The 15,166-nt window shown below is 47.1% G+C and overlaps 1 protein-coding gene across 1 annotated transcript in view; it reads left to right on the top strand.

The window, feature by feature from the left end:
* Positions 1-15,166, top strand: part of KDSR (3-ketodihydrosphingosine reductase) — an 82,595-nt gene that overhangs the window by 20,259 nt on the left and 47,170 nt on the right. The window contains exon 3 of the mRNA XM_077269750.1: positions 7,387-7,443. Coding sequence (XP_077125865.1) covers positions 7,387-7,443 — 57 coding nt within the window. The remainder of the gene's footprint in view (positions 1-7,386; positions 7,444-15,166) is intronic.

Raw genomic sequence — 15,166 nt, 5'->3', positions numbered from 1 at the left:
AAGGTATATATTGTATAGAGGTATTACTCTTACATCTGCGTATCCCAAACATCATGTTTACCGTATATACTCGAGTATAAGCCGACCCCCCCAATTTTGCAACAAAAAGCTGGGAAAACTTATTGACTCGAGTATAAGCCTAGGGTGGAAAATGCAGCAGCTACCGGTAAATATCAAAAATAAAAATAGATGCCAATAAAAGTAAAATTAATTGAGACATCAGTAGGTTAAGTGTTTTTAAATATCCATATTGAATCAGGAGCCCCATATAATGCTCCATACAGTTCATGATGGGCCCCATAAGATGCTCCATACAAAATGCGCCCCATATAATGCTCCATAAAATTTATGATTGGCCCCATAAGATGCTCCATATTAACCCCTTCCCGACCTGTGACACAGCGTATGCGTCATGAAAGTCGGTGCCTTCCCGACCTGTGACGCATATGCTGTGTCACAGAATGATCGCGTCCCTGCAGATCGGGTGAAGGGGTTAACTCCGATTTCACCCGATCTGCAGAGACAGGGGGAGTGGTGCTTCAGCCCAGGGGGGGTGGCTTCACCCCCCCCCGTGGCTACGATCGCTCTGATTGGCTGTTGAAAGTGAAACTGCCAATCAGAGCGATTTGTAATATTTCACCCAAAAAAACGGTGAAATATTACAATCCAGCCATGGCCGATGCTGCAATATCATCGGCCATGGCTGGAAAACCTAATCTGCCCCCACCCCACCCCACCGATCGCCCCCCCAGTGCTCCGGTGCGCGGTCCGCCCCCCTAATTCGTTCTGTCCGCTCCTCCTTCCTCCTGTCCGATCCCCCCCGTGCTCCGGTGCCCCCCCCTGTGCTCCGGTCCCCCCCCTGTGCTCCGGTCCCCCCCCCCCGTGATCCGATCACCCCCCCTTCATACTTACCGGGCCTCCCGATGTCCGTCCGGCTTCTCCATGGGCGCCGCCATCTTATAATATGGCGGGCGCATGCGCACTGCGCCCGCAGAGTCTGCCGGCTGGCAGATTCATTTCAGAAGTATTTTGATCACTGCGATATAGCCTATCGCAGTGATCAAAATGAAAAAAAAGTAAATGACCCCCCTTTATCACCCCCATAGGGACAATAATAAAAATAAATAAAATATTTTTTTTTTTTTCTGCTAGGGTTAGGGTTAGAACTAGGGTTAGAATTAGGGTTAGAATTAGGGGTAGGGTTAGGGGTAGGGTTAGGGCATGTGCACACAGTGCGGATTTGGCTGCGAATCTGCAGCGGATTGCCGCGGATCCGCAGCGGATCGGCCGCGGATCCGCAGCGGATTGACCGCTGCGAATTCGTAGCAGTTTTCCATCAGGTTTACAGTACCATGTACACCTATGGAAAACCAAATCTGCTGTGCCCATGGTGCGGAAAATACCGTGCGGAAACGCTGTGTATTTTCCGCAGCATGTCAATTTTGTGCGGATTCCGCAGCGTTTTACACCTGTTCCTCAATAGGAATCCGCAGGTGAAATCCGCACAAAAAAACACTGGAAATCCGCTGTAAATCCGTAGGTAAAACGCAGTGCCTTTTACCTGCGGATTTTTCAAAAATGGTGCGGAAAAATCTCACACGAATCCGCAAAGTGGGCACATAGGGTTAGGGTTGGAATGAGTTAGGGTACCGTCTCACAGTGGCACTTTGATCGCTACGACGGTACGATCTGTGACGTTCCAGGGATATCCATACGATATCGCTGTGTCTGACACGCAGCAGCGATCAAGGACCCTGCTGAGAATCGTACGTCGTAGCAGATCGTTTGGAACTTTCTTTCGTCGCTGGATCTCCCGCTGTCATCGCTGGATCGTTGTGTGTGACAGCTATCCAGCGATGCGTTCACTTGTAACCAGGGTAAACATCGGGTTACTAAGCGCAGGGCCGCGCTTAGTAACTCGATGTTTACCGTGGTTACCAGCGTAAAAGTAAAAAAAAAAAAAAAAAAACGTACATACTCACATTCCGGTGTCCTTCAGGTCCCTTGCCGTCTGCTTCCCGCTCTGACTGTCTGCCGGCCGGAAAGTGAGAGCACAGCACAGCAGTGACGTCACCGCTGCGCTCTGCTCTCACTGTACGGCGGCACTCAGTCAGAGCGGGAAGCAGACGGCAAGGGACCTGAAGGACACCAAAATGTGAGTATGTACGTTTTTTTTTTTTACTTTTACGCTGGTAACCACGGTAAACATCGGGTTACTAAGCGCGGCCCTGCGCTTAGTAACCCGATGTTTACCCTGGTTACCCGGGACCTTGGCATCGTTGGTCGCTGGAGAGCGGTCTGTGTGACAGCTCCCCAGCGACCACACAATGACTTTCCAACGATCACGGCCAGGTCGTATCGCTGGTCGTGATCGTTGGTAAATCGTTATGTGAGACGGTACCCTTAGGGTTGGAATTAGGGCTAGGGTTGGAAATAGGGTTAAGATTAGGCTTGTGGTTAGGGTTAAGGATAGGGTTAGGGTTGTGTTGGGGTTACAGTTGTGGGTAGGGTTGGGATTAGGGTTAGGATTAGGGTTGGATTTAGGGTTACGGGTGTGTTGGGGTTAGGGTTGTGGTTAGGGGTGTGTTGGGGTTAGGGTTGTGATTAGGGTTATGGCTACAGTTGGGATTAGGGTTAGGGGTGTGTTGGGGTTAGTGTTGAAGTTAGAATTGAGGGGTTTCCACTGTTTAGGCACATCAGGGGTCTCCAAACGCAACATGGCGCCACCAATGATTCCAGCCAATCTTGCGTTCAAAAAGTCAAATGGTGCGCCCTCCCTTCCAAGCCCCGACGTGCGCCCAAACAGTGGTTTACCCCCACATATGGGATACCAGCGTACTCAGGACAAACTGGGCAACAACTATTGGGGTCCAATTTCTCCTGTTACCCTTGCAAAAATAAAAAATTACTTGCTAAAACATAATTTTGAGGAAAGAACAATTATTTTTTATTTTCACGGCTCTACGTTATAAACTTATGTGAAACACTTGGGGGTTGAAAGTGCTCACCACACATCTAGATAAGATCCTTTTGGGGTCTAGTTTCCAAAATGGGGTCACTTGTGGGGTGTTTCTACTGTTTAGGCACATCAGGGGCTCTGCAAATGCAACGTGACGCCCGCAGACCATTCCATCAAAGTCTGCATTTCAAATGTCACTACTTCCCTTCCGAGCCCTGACGTGCGCCCAAACAGTGGTTTACCCCCACATATGGGGTACCAGCGTACTCACAACAAACTGGGCAACAAATATTGGGGTCCAATTTCTCCTGTTACCCTTGTGAAAATAAACAATTGCTTGCTAAAACATCTTTTTTGAGGAAAGAAAAATGATTTTTTATTTTCACGGCTCTGCGTTGTAAACTTCTGTGAAGCACTTGGGGGTTGAACGTGCTCACCACACATCTAGATAAGTTCCTTGGGGGGTCTAGTTTCCAAAATGGGGTCACTTGTGGGGGGTTTCTACTGTTTAGGCACATCAGGGGCTCTGCAAACATAACATGATTCCCGCAGACCATTCCATCAAAGTCTGCATTCCAAATCGTCACTACTTCCCTTCCGCTCCCCGACGTGTGCCAAAACAGTGGTTTACCCCCACATATGGGGTATCAGCGTACTCAGGAGAAACTGCACGACAACTTTTGGGGTCCAATTTCTCCTGTTACCCTTGGGAAAATAAAAAATTGTGGGTTAAAAAATCATTTTTGAGGAAAGAAAAATAATTTTATATTTTCATGGCTCTGCGTTATAAACTTCTGTGAAGCACTTGAGGGTTCAAAGTGCTCACCACACATCTAGATTAGTTCCTTGGGAGGTCTAGTTTCCAAAATGGGGTCACTTGTGTGGGAGCTCCAATGTTTAGGCACACAGGGGCTCTCCAAACGCGACATGGTGTCCGCTAATGATTGGAGCTAATTTTCCATTCAAAAAGCCAAATGGCGTGCCTTCCCTTCCGAGCCCTGCCGTGCGCCCAAACAGTGGTTTACCCCCACATATGGGGTATCATCGTACTCAGGACAAACTGGACAACAACATTTGGGGTCCAATTTCTCCTATTATCCTTGGGAAAATAAAAAACTCCGGCCTAAAAATCATTTTTGAGGAAAGAAAAATATTTTTTTATTTTCATGGCTCTGCGTTATAAACTTCTGTGAAGCACCTGGGGGTTTTAAGTGCTCACTATACATCTAGATTAGTTCCTTGGGGGGTCTAGGTTCCAAAATGGGGTCACTTGTAGGGGAGCTCTAATGTTTAGGCACACAGGGGCTCTCCGAACGCGACATGGTGTCCGCTAACGATGGAGATAATTTTTCATTCAAAAAGTCAAATGGCGCGCCTTCCCTTCCGAGCCTTGCCGTGCACCCAAACAGTGGTTTACCCCCACATATGAGGTATCGGCGTACTCAGGAGAAATTGCCCAACAAATTTTAGGATCCATTTTATCCTGTTGCCCATGTGAAAATGAAAAAATTGAGGCTAAAAAAATTTTTTGTGAAAAAAAAGTACTTTTTCATTTTTACGGATCAATTTGTGAAGCACCTGGGGGTTTAAAGTGCTCACTATGCATCTAGATAAGTTCCTTGGGGCGTCTAGTTTCCAAAATGGGGTCACTTGTGGGGGAGCTCCAATGTTTAGGCACACGGGGGCTCTCCAAACGCGACATGGTGTCCGCTAAAGATTGGAGCCAATTTTTCATTGAAAAAGTCAAATGGCGCTCCTTCGCTTCCGAGCCCTGCCGTGCCCACAAACAGTGGTTTACCCCCACATATGAGGTATCAACGTACTCAGGACAAATTGGACAACAACTTTTGTGGTCCAGTTTCTCCTTTTACCCTTGGGAAAATAAAAAAATTGTTGCTAAAAGATCATTTTTGTGACTAAAAAGTTAAATGTTCACTTTTTCCTTCCATGTTGCTTCTGCTGTTGTGAAACACCTGAAGGGTTAATAAACTTCTTGACTGTGGTTTTGAGCACCTTGAGGGGTGCAGTTTTTAGAATGGTGTCACTTTTGGGTATTTTCAGCCATATAGAACCCTCAAACTGACTTCAAATGTGAGGTGGTCCCTAAAAAAAATGGTTTTGTAAATTTTGTTGTAAAAATGAGAAATCACTGGTCAAATTTTAACCCTTATAACTTCCTAGCAAAAAAAAAATTTCTTTCCAAAATTGTGCTGATGTAAAGTAGACATGTGGGAAATGTTATTTATTAACTATTTTGTGTCACATAACTCTCTGGTTTAACAGAATAAAAATTAAAAATGTGAAAATTGCGAAATTTTCAAAATTTTCGCCAAATTTCCGTTTTTTTCACAAATAAACTCAGAAATTATCGACCTAAATTTACCACTAACATGAAGCCCAATATGTCACGAAAAAACAATCTCAGAACCGCAAGGATCCGTTGAAGCGTTCCTGAGTTATTACCTCATAAAGGGACACTGGTCAGAATTGCAAAAAATGGCAAGGTCATTAAGGCCAAAATAGGCTGGGTCATGAAGGGGTTAAAATATGCCCCATATAATGCTGCACAAACGCTGATTATGGCCCCATAAGATGCTCCATATAACAATGTGCCACATATAATGCTGCATCAATAAAAAAAAAAAAATGACATGCTCACCTCTAGTCGCTGCTCCTCAGCGTCCCGTCTCTCCGCAGTGACTGTTCAGGCAGAGGGCGACGCGCACACTGATACGTCATCGTGCCCTCGGACCTGAACAGTCACTGCAGAGGACGCGGAAGACGGGGCGGCGGTGGAAAGAAGGAAGGTAAGTATGAAATGCTCACCTCCCGGCGCCGGCAGCTTCTCCCGGACAGATCGGCGCCTGTAGCTTCTTCCTGTGTTCAGCGGTCACTGGTACCGCTCATTACAGTAATGAATATGTGGCTCCACCCCTATGGAAGTGGACTCCGTATTCATTACTTTAATGAGCGGTACCAGTGACCGCTGAACACAGGAAGAAGCTGCCGGAGACCGTGGGACATGCAGGGACCGCGCCAGGAGCAGGTGAGTATGTGACCGTCGTCGCTCCCCCTCACCCGCTGACTTCCATTCCCCCCCCCCCCCCCTGCCGACCATCAGTCGAGTATAAGGCGAGAGGGGCACTTTCAGCCCATTTTTTGGGGCTGAAAATCTCAGCTTATACTCGAGTATATACGGTACTTTGTGCACTACTGCATTGGTTTCAGCTGGTCTATACATATATTTTTATGAATGAATTTTTTTCCTGGGTTATTTATTATTCAATAAACTTTTGCATTTTATATACCTCATAATTTGGTCTTTGCACACTTTCTCTATATGATCCATACAAACGTAGGTACTTATACAAATACACATACTAATAACCTCAGGTGTTCAGTTGAGCCGTGGAGGAGGTCAGGTCAGCCACATAGTGCAGAGATCAGCCGGAGAGGGCTGCAGAAACAACTGTGGGGGATGGGGACACACAGCAGAGAGCACTGACATTGGCCCCTTGCTGCTATGCTGTCCAGGGCAGTAAGCCTCCTCCCCCGACCTCTTCTCTGTGAGGAGATGCTGCAGCCTGCTGGGAATAGAACAGTGGAGGGAGCTGGGGACCCACAGTAAGTCCTGCTCTTCCTCCACTGTTGTCCCCGTGTGCTGTATGGCCCGGGCCCCTGACTGCAGGCAAGTACTCACCATTTGGACGCGCCATACAGAAGGACAGGACAGACGGCAGCCAGTGAGCGCTCTTCTCAGTCTGGTGGGGAAAGCGTTCATTGGCCAGCATCTCTCCCTGCATGACACGCCCCCTTTTTGATCTCTTGCATGCCACTCTCTCCCCGACTCTGGGTAGTCGCATGATGACGGGAGGGAGTGAGGGGCCCCTCACTCCTGCCTTTCATCTTGACTCAGTGGCTACATAGTGGCTGCATACTGTGCCGCTACGGGCAAAACCCTCCTGCCAGCAGGGGCCCCCCTCCACCTTCGGGCCCCAGTGCAGTTACACCAGTGGTATGTCCTCCCCTGACCAGTAGCATGTTGGAGAATGTGGGAAAGTTTCTGTACATCCATGATGATCACATTGCAGTAAATATGTAGAGCTAAATATGAGGGTATAACGGAGTAGATCAGTGTTATTTTCAGTGTAGGCTGGTCTACCAATCAGAAAATGAACAGTGCCAGCAATGTAGATCACTTTGTGCATAAAATGCACTTATTAGAAATGTAATCTCAAAGTAAACTTTCAGTGTGGACAGAAATATAAGAAAGGGTTGTTGGCTGAACTTCAACCAGTATTATCTAGTAACTGCACTGAACTAAGCTGAGCTCTTCCTTTGTAGTTTTTTTTTTCCTGAGTATTTGACTGACAGCTAAGAGTAGTTGATTTGACATTTGAACTGAATTTTCTTCTTCTTCATTTCAGAGCAAACTAGTTCAGGCCAAAAAGGAAATTGAAAAGTTTGCCTTAAATGACAAACAGGTAAGACCTGTGTGGAACATTGTAGTGCTATGTGTATTTCTGCTGTCGCGATCGGGTGTGGGTGTCAGCTCCTGGGAGTGGAGTCGTGTCCATATTCATTACTGTAATGAGCGGTACCATGTGACCGCTTAACGCTGGAAGAAGCTGCCAGTGCCGGGGACCATCGGAGATGCAGGGACCATGCCAGGAGCAGGTGAGTGTCACAGCCGGCGCTGATCAATTGTGTGTTTTGTGAACGGTGAAAAAAAAAAAAAAAAAAATTCCTGAATTTTTTTTTTTTTTTTTTTTCATTCTACCTCCCAGAAATCAGACTAGAAAGCGATCAAAGGGTGTGTGCACACGTTGCGGATTCTCTGCAGATCCGCAGCGTTTTTTGAGGTGCAGAAACGCTGCAGATCCGCAATTGATTTACAGTACAATGTAAATCAATGAGAAAAAAACAATGCTGTGCACACTTTGCGGAAAATCCGCTGCAGGAACGCTGCGGTTTAAAAGAAGTAGCATGTCACTTATTTTTTTGTGAATCTGCAGCGTTTTTGAACCCATTCCATTATAGAAAACCGCAGGGGTAAAAAACGCAGCAAATCCGCAAGAAAACCACAGCAAAAACGCACAAAAAAAACGCTGCGGAACCGCACAAAAAAACGCAGGTGCGTTTTCTGCCAGGAGAGACAGAATCCGCACCAGAAATTCCTAAGCCTAATCCGCAACGTGTGCACATAGCCAAAAAATGTCATGTCTGAAAATGGCACCAATAATAAATGTCAACTCCTTCCACAAAACACACGCCCTCGCATGACTGTCAGACGAAATATGGAAAAATTAAAGATGTCTTAAATATGGGGATGCAAAAACTAGTTTTTGCAATAAAAAGCGTCTTGTAGGGTGTGACAGCAGCCAAACATAAAAACCCAATATAAATGTGGTATCGCTGGAATCGCACCGACCCGAAGAATACATTCGCCTAATCGCTTATACCGCGATTAGGCGAATTTTATTTTTTTTTCATTCTGCCTCACAAAGATCACAGTAAGGCTTGGCGGACATTTATCCTGCGTCATCTGATAACGGAAATATAGGGGGCTTCCATGTTACTGGTAGCACAAAGGCTCTTGAAAAGCAAAATGGCTCCTCGCACTCCAAAAGAAATTCAGCAAATTCTGCCCTCCCAAATGCCCCCCTCTCTTCTGAGACCCAGTGTGTCTAAACCACATTTAGCACCCACATCTGTGGCATTTCTGTAGTGATGAGAGACCACCCAAATTTACAGGTGCGTGTCTCCAGAAGCATGAGCAATTTTCACGCCGCAACATCCACTACTTTCTTGTGGAAAACACCCGTAGAGTCAAAACAGGCACTACACCTGTAGAAAAATTCCTAAAAGGGAATAATTTCTAAAATGGGGTTACTTGAGGGGGGTGAGGATTCTGCTCTTCCAGCACTTAGGGGCCTCTGCATATGGAGTCAGAAAACTATTCTAGGAAAATCTGCGCTTCAAGAGGCAAATGGCGCTCTGTCCCTCCCGAGTCTCGCCGTGTGGCTAAGCTGGTACTGTACAGCCACATATACGATTTTTCTCCATTCAGCATTGTGGGACAAATTTTGGTGACACTTTTACCCAACGTACAATCTTGGTGGTAAAAATGTGTAAATTATTTTTTCTTCACTGCCTAATGGTATAAATTTCTGTGACACACCTGTGGTGTCAATATGATCACTGCACCCGTAGATGAATTTATTGAAAGGTTTAGTTTGTAAAATGGGGTCACTTATGGGGGTTTCTAGTGTTCTGGTACCTCAGGGGCTCTGCCAATGTGACATGAAACCCTAAAACAAGTGCAACAAAATCTGCACTGTAATTATGGCAATCCTTCCCTTCTGAACTTTGTACAACACAAAAGTAGTTTTTGACCACACATGGGGTATTTATGAACTCAGGAGAAAATGCACCCCAAAGTTTGTTATGCAATTTCTCCTGTTACCCTTGTGAAAATGCAAAATTTAGGGCTAAAAAACATTTGTGCGAAAAATGTTTTGTTTCTCTTTTGCTTCATTGGGGGACACAGGAAACCATGGGTGTATGTTGCTGCCACTATGAGGTTGACACAATGCAGAAAAGGTTAGCTCCTCCCCAGCAGTATATACTGTGAGGCAGTGACCCCTGTTACAGCTAGGGGGCGCTGTATGTGCTCTGCAGAATGTGCATGGAAGCGTAGTGAGGCCATGAGTGCTTACTACAGACACAGGTGTGGCTGTAATTAGAATAGTGAAGCAGTGACTGATTAAAAAGCCCTGTAGTAGTGGGGGAGGTGTGTCAGTGTGTTCTTGGAAGCAGACAGGGCAGTTGTCTGCAGAGCTCTCTGTGTGGAGCAGCACAGAGGCTAAAGGAACCAGAGAGACTGACACCCTGTGTCTTGGGCTGTCTTACGTGTACCCGGCTGCACTCCAGAGGATAAAGAGTGCAGTGCGCTGAGTGAGTACAGAGACTTGTTACCAGCGTGCGGTCACCCAGGGAAACTGGACAGAGGGAAGTTCGGCCTGTGTATTGACTGCGTCATATAGCCATGCATTATTAATGGACTGTATGAAGAAGCCGTATACTATATTGATTGTGTGAAGTAACACAATAAAAGAACGTTTTGTTTGAATTTGTTTGGGTCACTGCCGTTTCACTGTGTATGGTCATACCGCTGCATCACAATACCCACCAACCGGAAGAAAGCTAATGAGTTTTAGCTTAGTGTCAGTAGGAGGTGGACACGGGCTGCTCTCAGCCCTGTATCTACCTTAGGTTTTGTTATATTTTATTAATCATCTTTATTTTTCAGATACAGCTTGTGAATCTGGGCGACGGAGTGTAATGGGTCACTCTGCACTCCCCCCTAGAGACCGGGAGCACAGTGTGGGAATGCGTCACTACTGTACCCTCTCGTGTCTGGCAGGACCCCATGCCTCCTAACACATCAAGCGTGTTTGAGGCATCCGCAAGGCCAAAGATGCGGACTGGTCCTTGCCACTACCCCCCCATGCCGCCCGCCCTCCATAGCCGGTCGCTCAGGGGAGGAAGACTGAATCATTATCAGATGTCCAGTGGCCCCGAGGCCTACAGTGGAACGTACAGAAGAAGGACATGGGATCTTCTTGACATGCAGCTGCGGGGGCTCCTTTAAAAAAAAAAAAAAAAAATATATAAATATATATATATATATATATATATATATATATATATATATATATATATATATATATATATATATATATATATATATATATATATATATATATATATATATATATATATATATATATATATATATATATATGTGTATTTATTATCCATCCATCCATGCGGTATTCTCTCTTATTGCCACCTTCCGGGACCATCCATGGCTTTTCCGGCACTCCGCTGTGCATACCGTGCTCCCCCCTGCGGTCTTCCATTCCTACTTTAGCCCCCGGCTTCTACCTGGGCCTACTGCAGCGTTAGGCCACACCCCCCACCGGCCTATCACGGGCGCCGACGCTCCACCCCTCCTCCCGTCCTATCAGCACAGTTCTCTTCCCTGGCCCTGTAGTGCTGTGCTCCTATATTTTCAGCAGCCCGGCATCTCTGCGTGCCTCCCCCCTTCTTCCCTGCCTCAATCGAGCAGGAATTCTGCGTACCCAACAGACTCCACCCACGAAACAGCGCCATCTTCTTACCGCTCTGCAGCCTCCCAGCAGCAGCTCCCGGTCGACTACTACTCCAGCGTCTCCTCTCACTGCTCCGCAGCCTCACAGCAGCAGCTCTCAGTCTGGCTCTCTGCTGTCCTACCCAACGAATTGCTCCCGGCCAAGATCCAGGTCTGTAAGCTCTGTCACTGGGGAGTCGGCTCTCATCCCTGGCAGATCTCCCCTGGCACACAGCTTTTGTCTCTCTGTCTAACCCCCTGACGAAGGACTCGTTCCGAAACGCGCGTCGGGGCGCACGTACTACTGGACCTATTAACCCCTGAAAGGTATATACTCATTTACTGTGTTAGCAATCTTGCTTTGTTTACATGCACTTGCTCACTTTATGTTTTTTAGAGTGTAAGGATTTATTCTGGGGCTAGTGGACCCTCACCTTACATCATATCATTTATTAATATTTGGCACTGTGCACTTTTTTGAGGCTAATTTTAGTCCTCACTTTCTTATATTTGGATTTTTTTCTTCAGAATTCACATTTTATCCTTTTCCCTTCCCTCACCTTTGTTCTTAACACAGTACATGATTTTTATGAAATATATTGTATTCATTTTACCTTTGGGGTTGTTCAACCTTTTATTTTCTTGCCTATATATATTTATATGATTGGTATATGTTTTTTTTGGTCCAGCGTACGTGCGCATTTTGTATATATATATTTTTTTATTAAGTGGATTATTGCTTACCATATTATATTATAATAAAATTTAATGTTTAAATACTACCTATTTTCTTGTCTGGGTCCCCTGTTTATCCATTGCTCAGTTTTTGTTGCTTTATACATACGTTGAGTGGGTTCCACTTTTTTCTCTTCTCTCACTGGCACGATAAAGGATATATATACATATATACATATATATTTATAAGTTATTTATATTTGTGCCGTTTTTAGTGTTTTCTTTAACCTCCCATTGTAGTACACTTCGCTTGTTCCTCCTGTAACAAGAAGTTACCCTCTGGTCAGACCTCACCCCTCTGCCTTAATTGCAGACCACCTAGCATGTCTTCCCAGAAGCCCCCCCACTACTCGCAACGAGAGTGCGCCCCCTCCTGAGTGGGTCACATCTGTATCTCAGTCAGTAGCTGACCTAACCAAAGTATCTCACACTTTGGTCTCGGTTTTGGAACAGCTTCCTAATCCTGCTAGTGGGTCTCAGCTTCCCCCCCCCCCCCTGATGTGTCGGCTATTAACCCCTCGCATACCCAAAGGGATTCCCCTCGCAGGAAGTCCAGAGCTTCAAAAAAAAAGGTGCCCGCAATAGCTCATCGTCCAGTTCATCGTCCCCATCACCGCCTGCCAGGACACCAGCTCCCTCCCTGTCTCCTCCATCAGACGCTCCAGAGGCGCTAGAGTCAGACTCTCGTTCTGAGTCAGATTCAAATCTGGACTCAGCACAGGTCTCAAAATTGTGTGACACGGTGGTTTGTTTGTTTGTCGCTATTAATGAGACTCTTGACATTAAAGACTCTAAGGTTTCTCCTTCTGAACAGACTGTCTTTCAGGAAAACGAAGCGCCCCTCCCGTGTCTTTGCCAACCACAACTAGTTCAACAGGACCCTCGCAGTGGAATAGCAGCATCCAGAAAAGTGTTTCCAGAGAAAAAAAACGCATGAGCATCCTGTATCCTTTTCAGCCTGACCTGCTTAACAAGTGGGCAGCATCTCCTTTGGTGGACCCTCCGGTCTCCCGGCTGGCCACAAAGACATTACTCTGACAGTTCCTCTCTAAAGGAACCCTCTGACAGACACATGGAGTCTCTGGCTAAGTCCGCCTTTGATGCCGCGGGCTCTTCCCTCTGCCCGTCCTTCGCTGCTACCTGTGTGGGCAAGGCTGTCTCCGCCTGGGCGAAGCATCTCCGCAAAGGTATCGTCGCCGTGGCCCTGGCCGACGATCTGGCGGACCAGATCGGCCACGCGGGAAAATACCTTTTGTCCGCATCTCTAGATGCAGCCGCCTGTTCATCCATAGCAGCTGGCAACATCATCTCTATCCACAGGGTCCTGTGGCTTAAAGCCTGGAATGCGAACTCGCCATTAAAAAAAACTCCCTCACAGGTCTTCCCTTCCACGGTTCTCACCTATTTGGAGAAGAACTAGACAAGATAATTTCCAATGCCACGGGAGGAAAAAGTAAGTTTCCACCACAACAGAAGGTTAAGCGTACACCCCGTCGAACAGTTCCTTTTCGCTCCTTTCGGAGGTTTCAACCACAGGGTAACCCCCCGCCAGGACAAATCCCCAGCGCGTCAACAAAGGAAAGGACCCTCCTTGCCTGCTGCGACCTGGCATTCAAGACCTACACAACGCCCTCCATGCCAGACACCAACAGATTCTCTTCAGCATGATGGGTTGCCCCCCCCCCCCCTGGGAAGTCTCCCAGGGTGGGCGGTCGTCTCCTTCAGTTTCGGGATGAGTGGCTATCCGAAGTCGTCGACGCTTGGCTCCGAGATGTCGTCTCCTAGAGTTACAAAATAGAATTTTCTACTCTCCCTCAATCTCGCTTCTTCGAGTCCAGTCCACCAAAAAATCACTCTCTCGTTCCGGGTTTTTTCAAGGTTATTGACTTCCTCCTCCAGACCGGTGTCATAGTCTCCGTCCCCACACGAGAACGCTTCTCAGGTTTTTATTCCAACCTGTTTGTCGTTCCAAATAAGGACGGCTCAGTTCGTCCCATTCTGGACCTCAAACTCCTGAACAAATATGTACGACTGCGACACTTCAAGATGGAGTCCCTCTGATCCGTGATAGCTTCCATGGAACCAGAGGAATTCCTCTGCTCGGTGGACATTCAAGATGCCTACCTGCACATTCCTATCTTTCAACCACACCAGAATTTCCTTTGTTTCGCCATTCAGGGGCTTCACTACCAGTTCACGGCACTGCCGTTCTGATTGGCCACCGCCCTCAGAGTTTTTGCCAAAGTGATGGCAACAGTGATGGCCATTCTACGCAGCAGGGGCATCCTCGTCATTCCCTATTTAGACGCCATCCTCATCAAGGCTGCAACCTTCACGGAATGTCAGGAAAGTCTGCAGATCACCCTGGATGCTCTCGCTTGGCTGGGCTGGATTGTCAACACCGCAAAGTCCTTTCTGATCCTGGTCCTACGTCTTGTGTTTTTGGGAATGCTCTTCGACACCCCCCAAGCAAAGATCTTCCTACCCAAGGAAAAATCCCTAGATCTCATGCGTGGAAAACGGTCTCTGAGAAGCTCCGCTCCCTCCGCTTCTGCATGAGCATACTAGGCAAGATGATTGCTTCAATGGAAGCCGTTCCATTTGCACAGTTTCACACGCGCCCTCTCCAACTCTTCCTTCTGGCGAGATGGGACAATTGGATCCGTTCTCTGGATCGGATGGCCTCGATCCCGCCACGGATAAAACAGTCCCTGATATGGTGGGATCGCTCTCAGTTAATTCATCTTGGGAGGTCCTTCCTTCCCTTTCACTGGATGATCGTAACAACAAATGCCAGCCTTCTCGGCTGGAGAGCAGTGTTCCAAGGCTTGACAGTCCAGGGTCGGTGGTCAGCTCAGGAATCTTCCTAACATTCTAGAACTCCAAGCAATATTCCTCTCCCTGCTACATTGGCAGGAGTTCCTTCACACATGTCCGATTCGAGTCTAATCCGACAACGCCACAGCGGTGGCGTACATCAACCCCCAAGGGGGAACTCTTAAGTCGGGCAGTGATGTCAGAGGTCGCTCGGATCCTGTCTTGGGCCGAGCAGAATGTTCCAGAAATTTCCGCGGTGCACATACCAGGAGTCGAAAATTGGGCAGCAGATTTTCTCAGCCGAGAAGGGCTTGCCACAGGCGAATGGTCTCTGAACCCGTCAGTCTCTCACAGGATCTGCCTCAAATGGGGAACTCCAGATGTTGACCTAATGGCGTCCAGACTCAACCACAAGGTTCCGCCGTTTGTGTCCAGGTCCCACGACCCGCTAGCAATCGGATTCAATGCCCTAGCGATATCTTGGGCACATTTCTCCGTAC

Source organism: Ranitomeya variabilis, chromosome 6 (assembly GCF_051348905.1).
Source record: "Ranitomeya variabilis isolate aRanVar5 chromosome 6, aRanVar5.hap1, whole genome shotgun sequence".
Taxonomy (NCBI): domain Eukaryota; kingdom Metazoa; phylum Chordata; class Amphibia; order Anura; family Dendrobatidae; genus Ranitomeya; species Ranitomeya variabilis.
The sequence above is the reverse complement of the archived record's forward strand: the minus strand, read 5'-3'. Positions and strand labels throughout refer to the sequence as shown.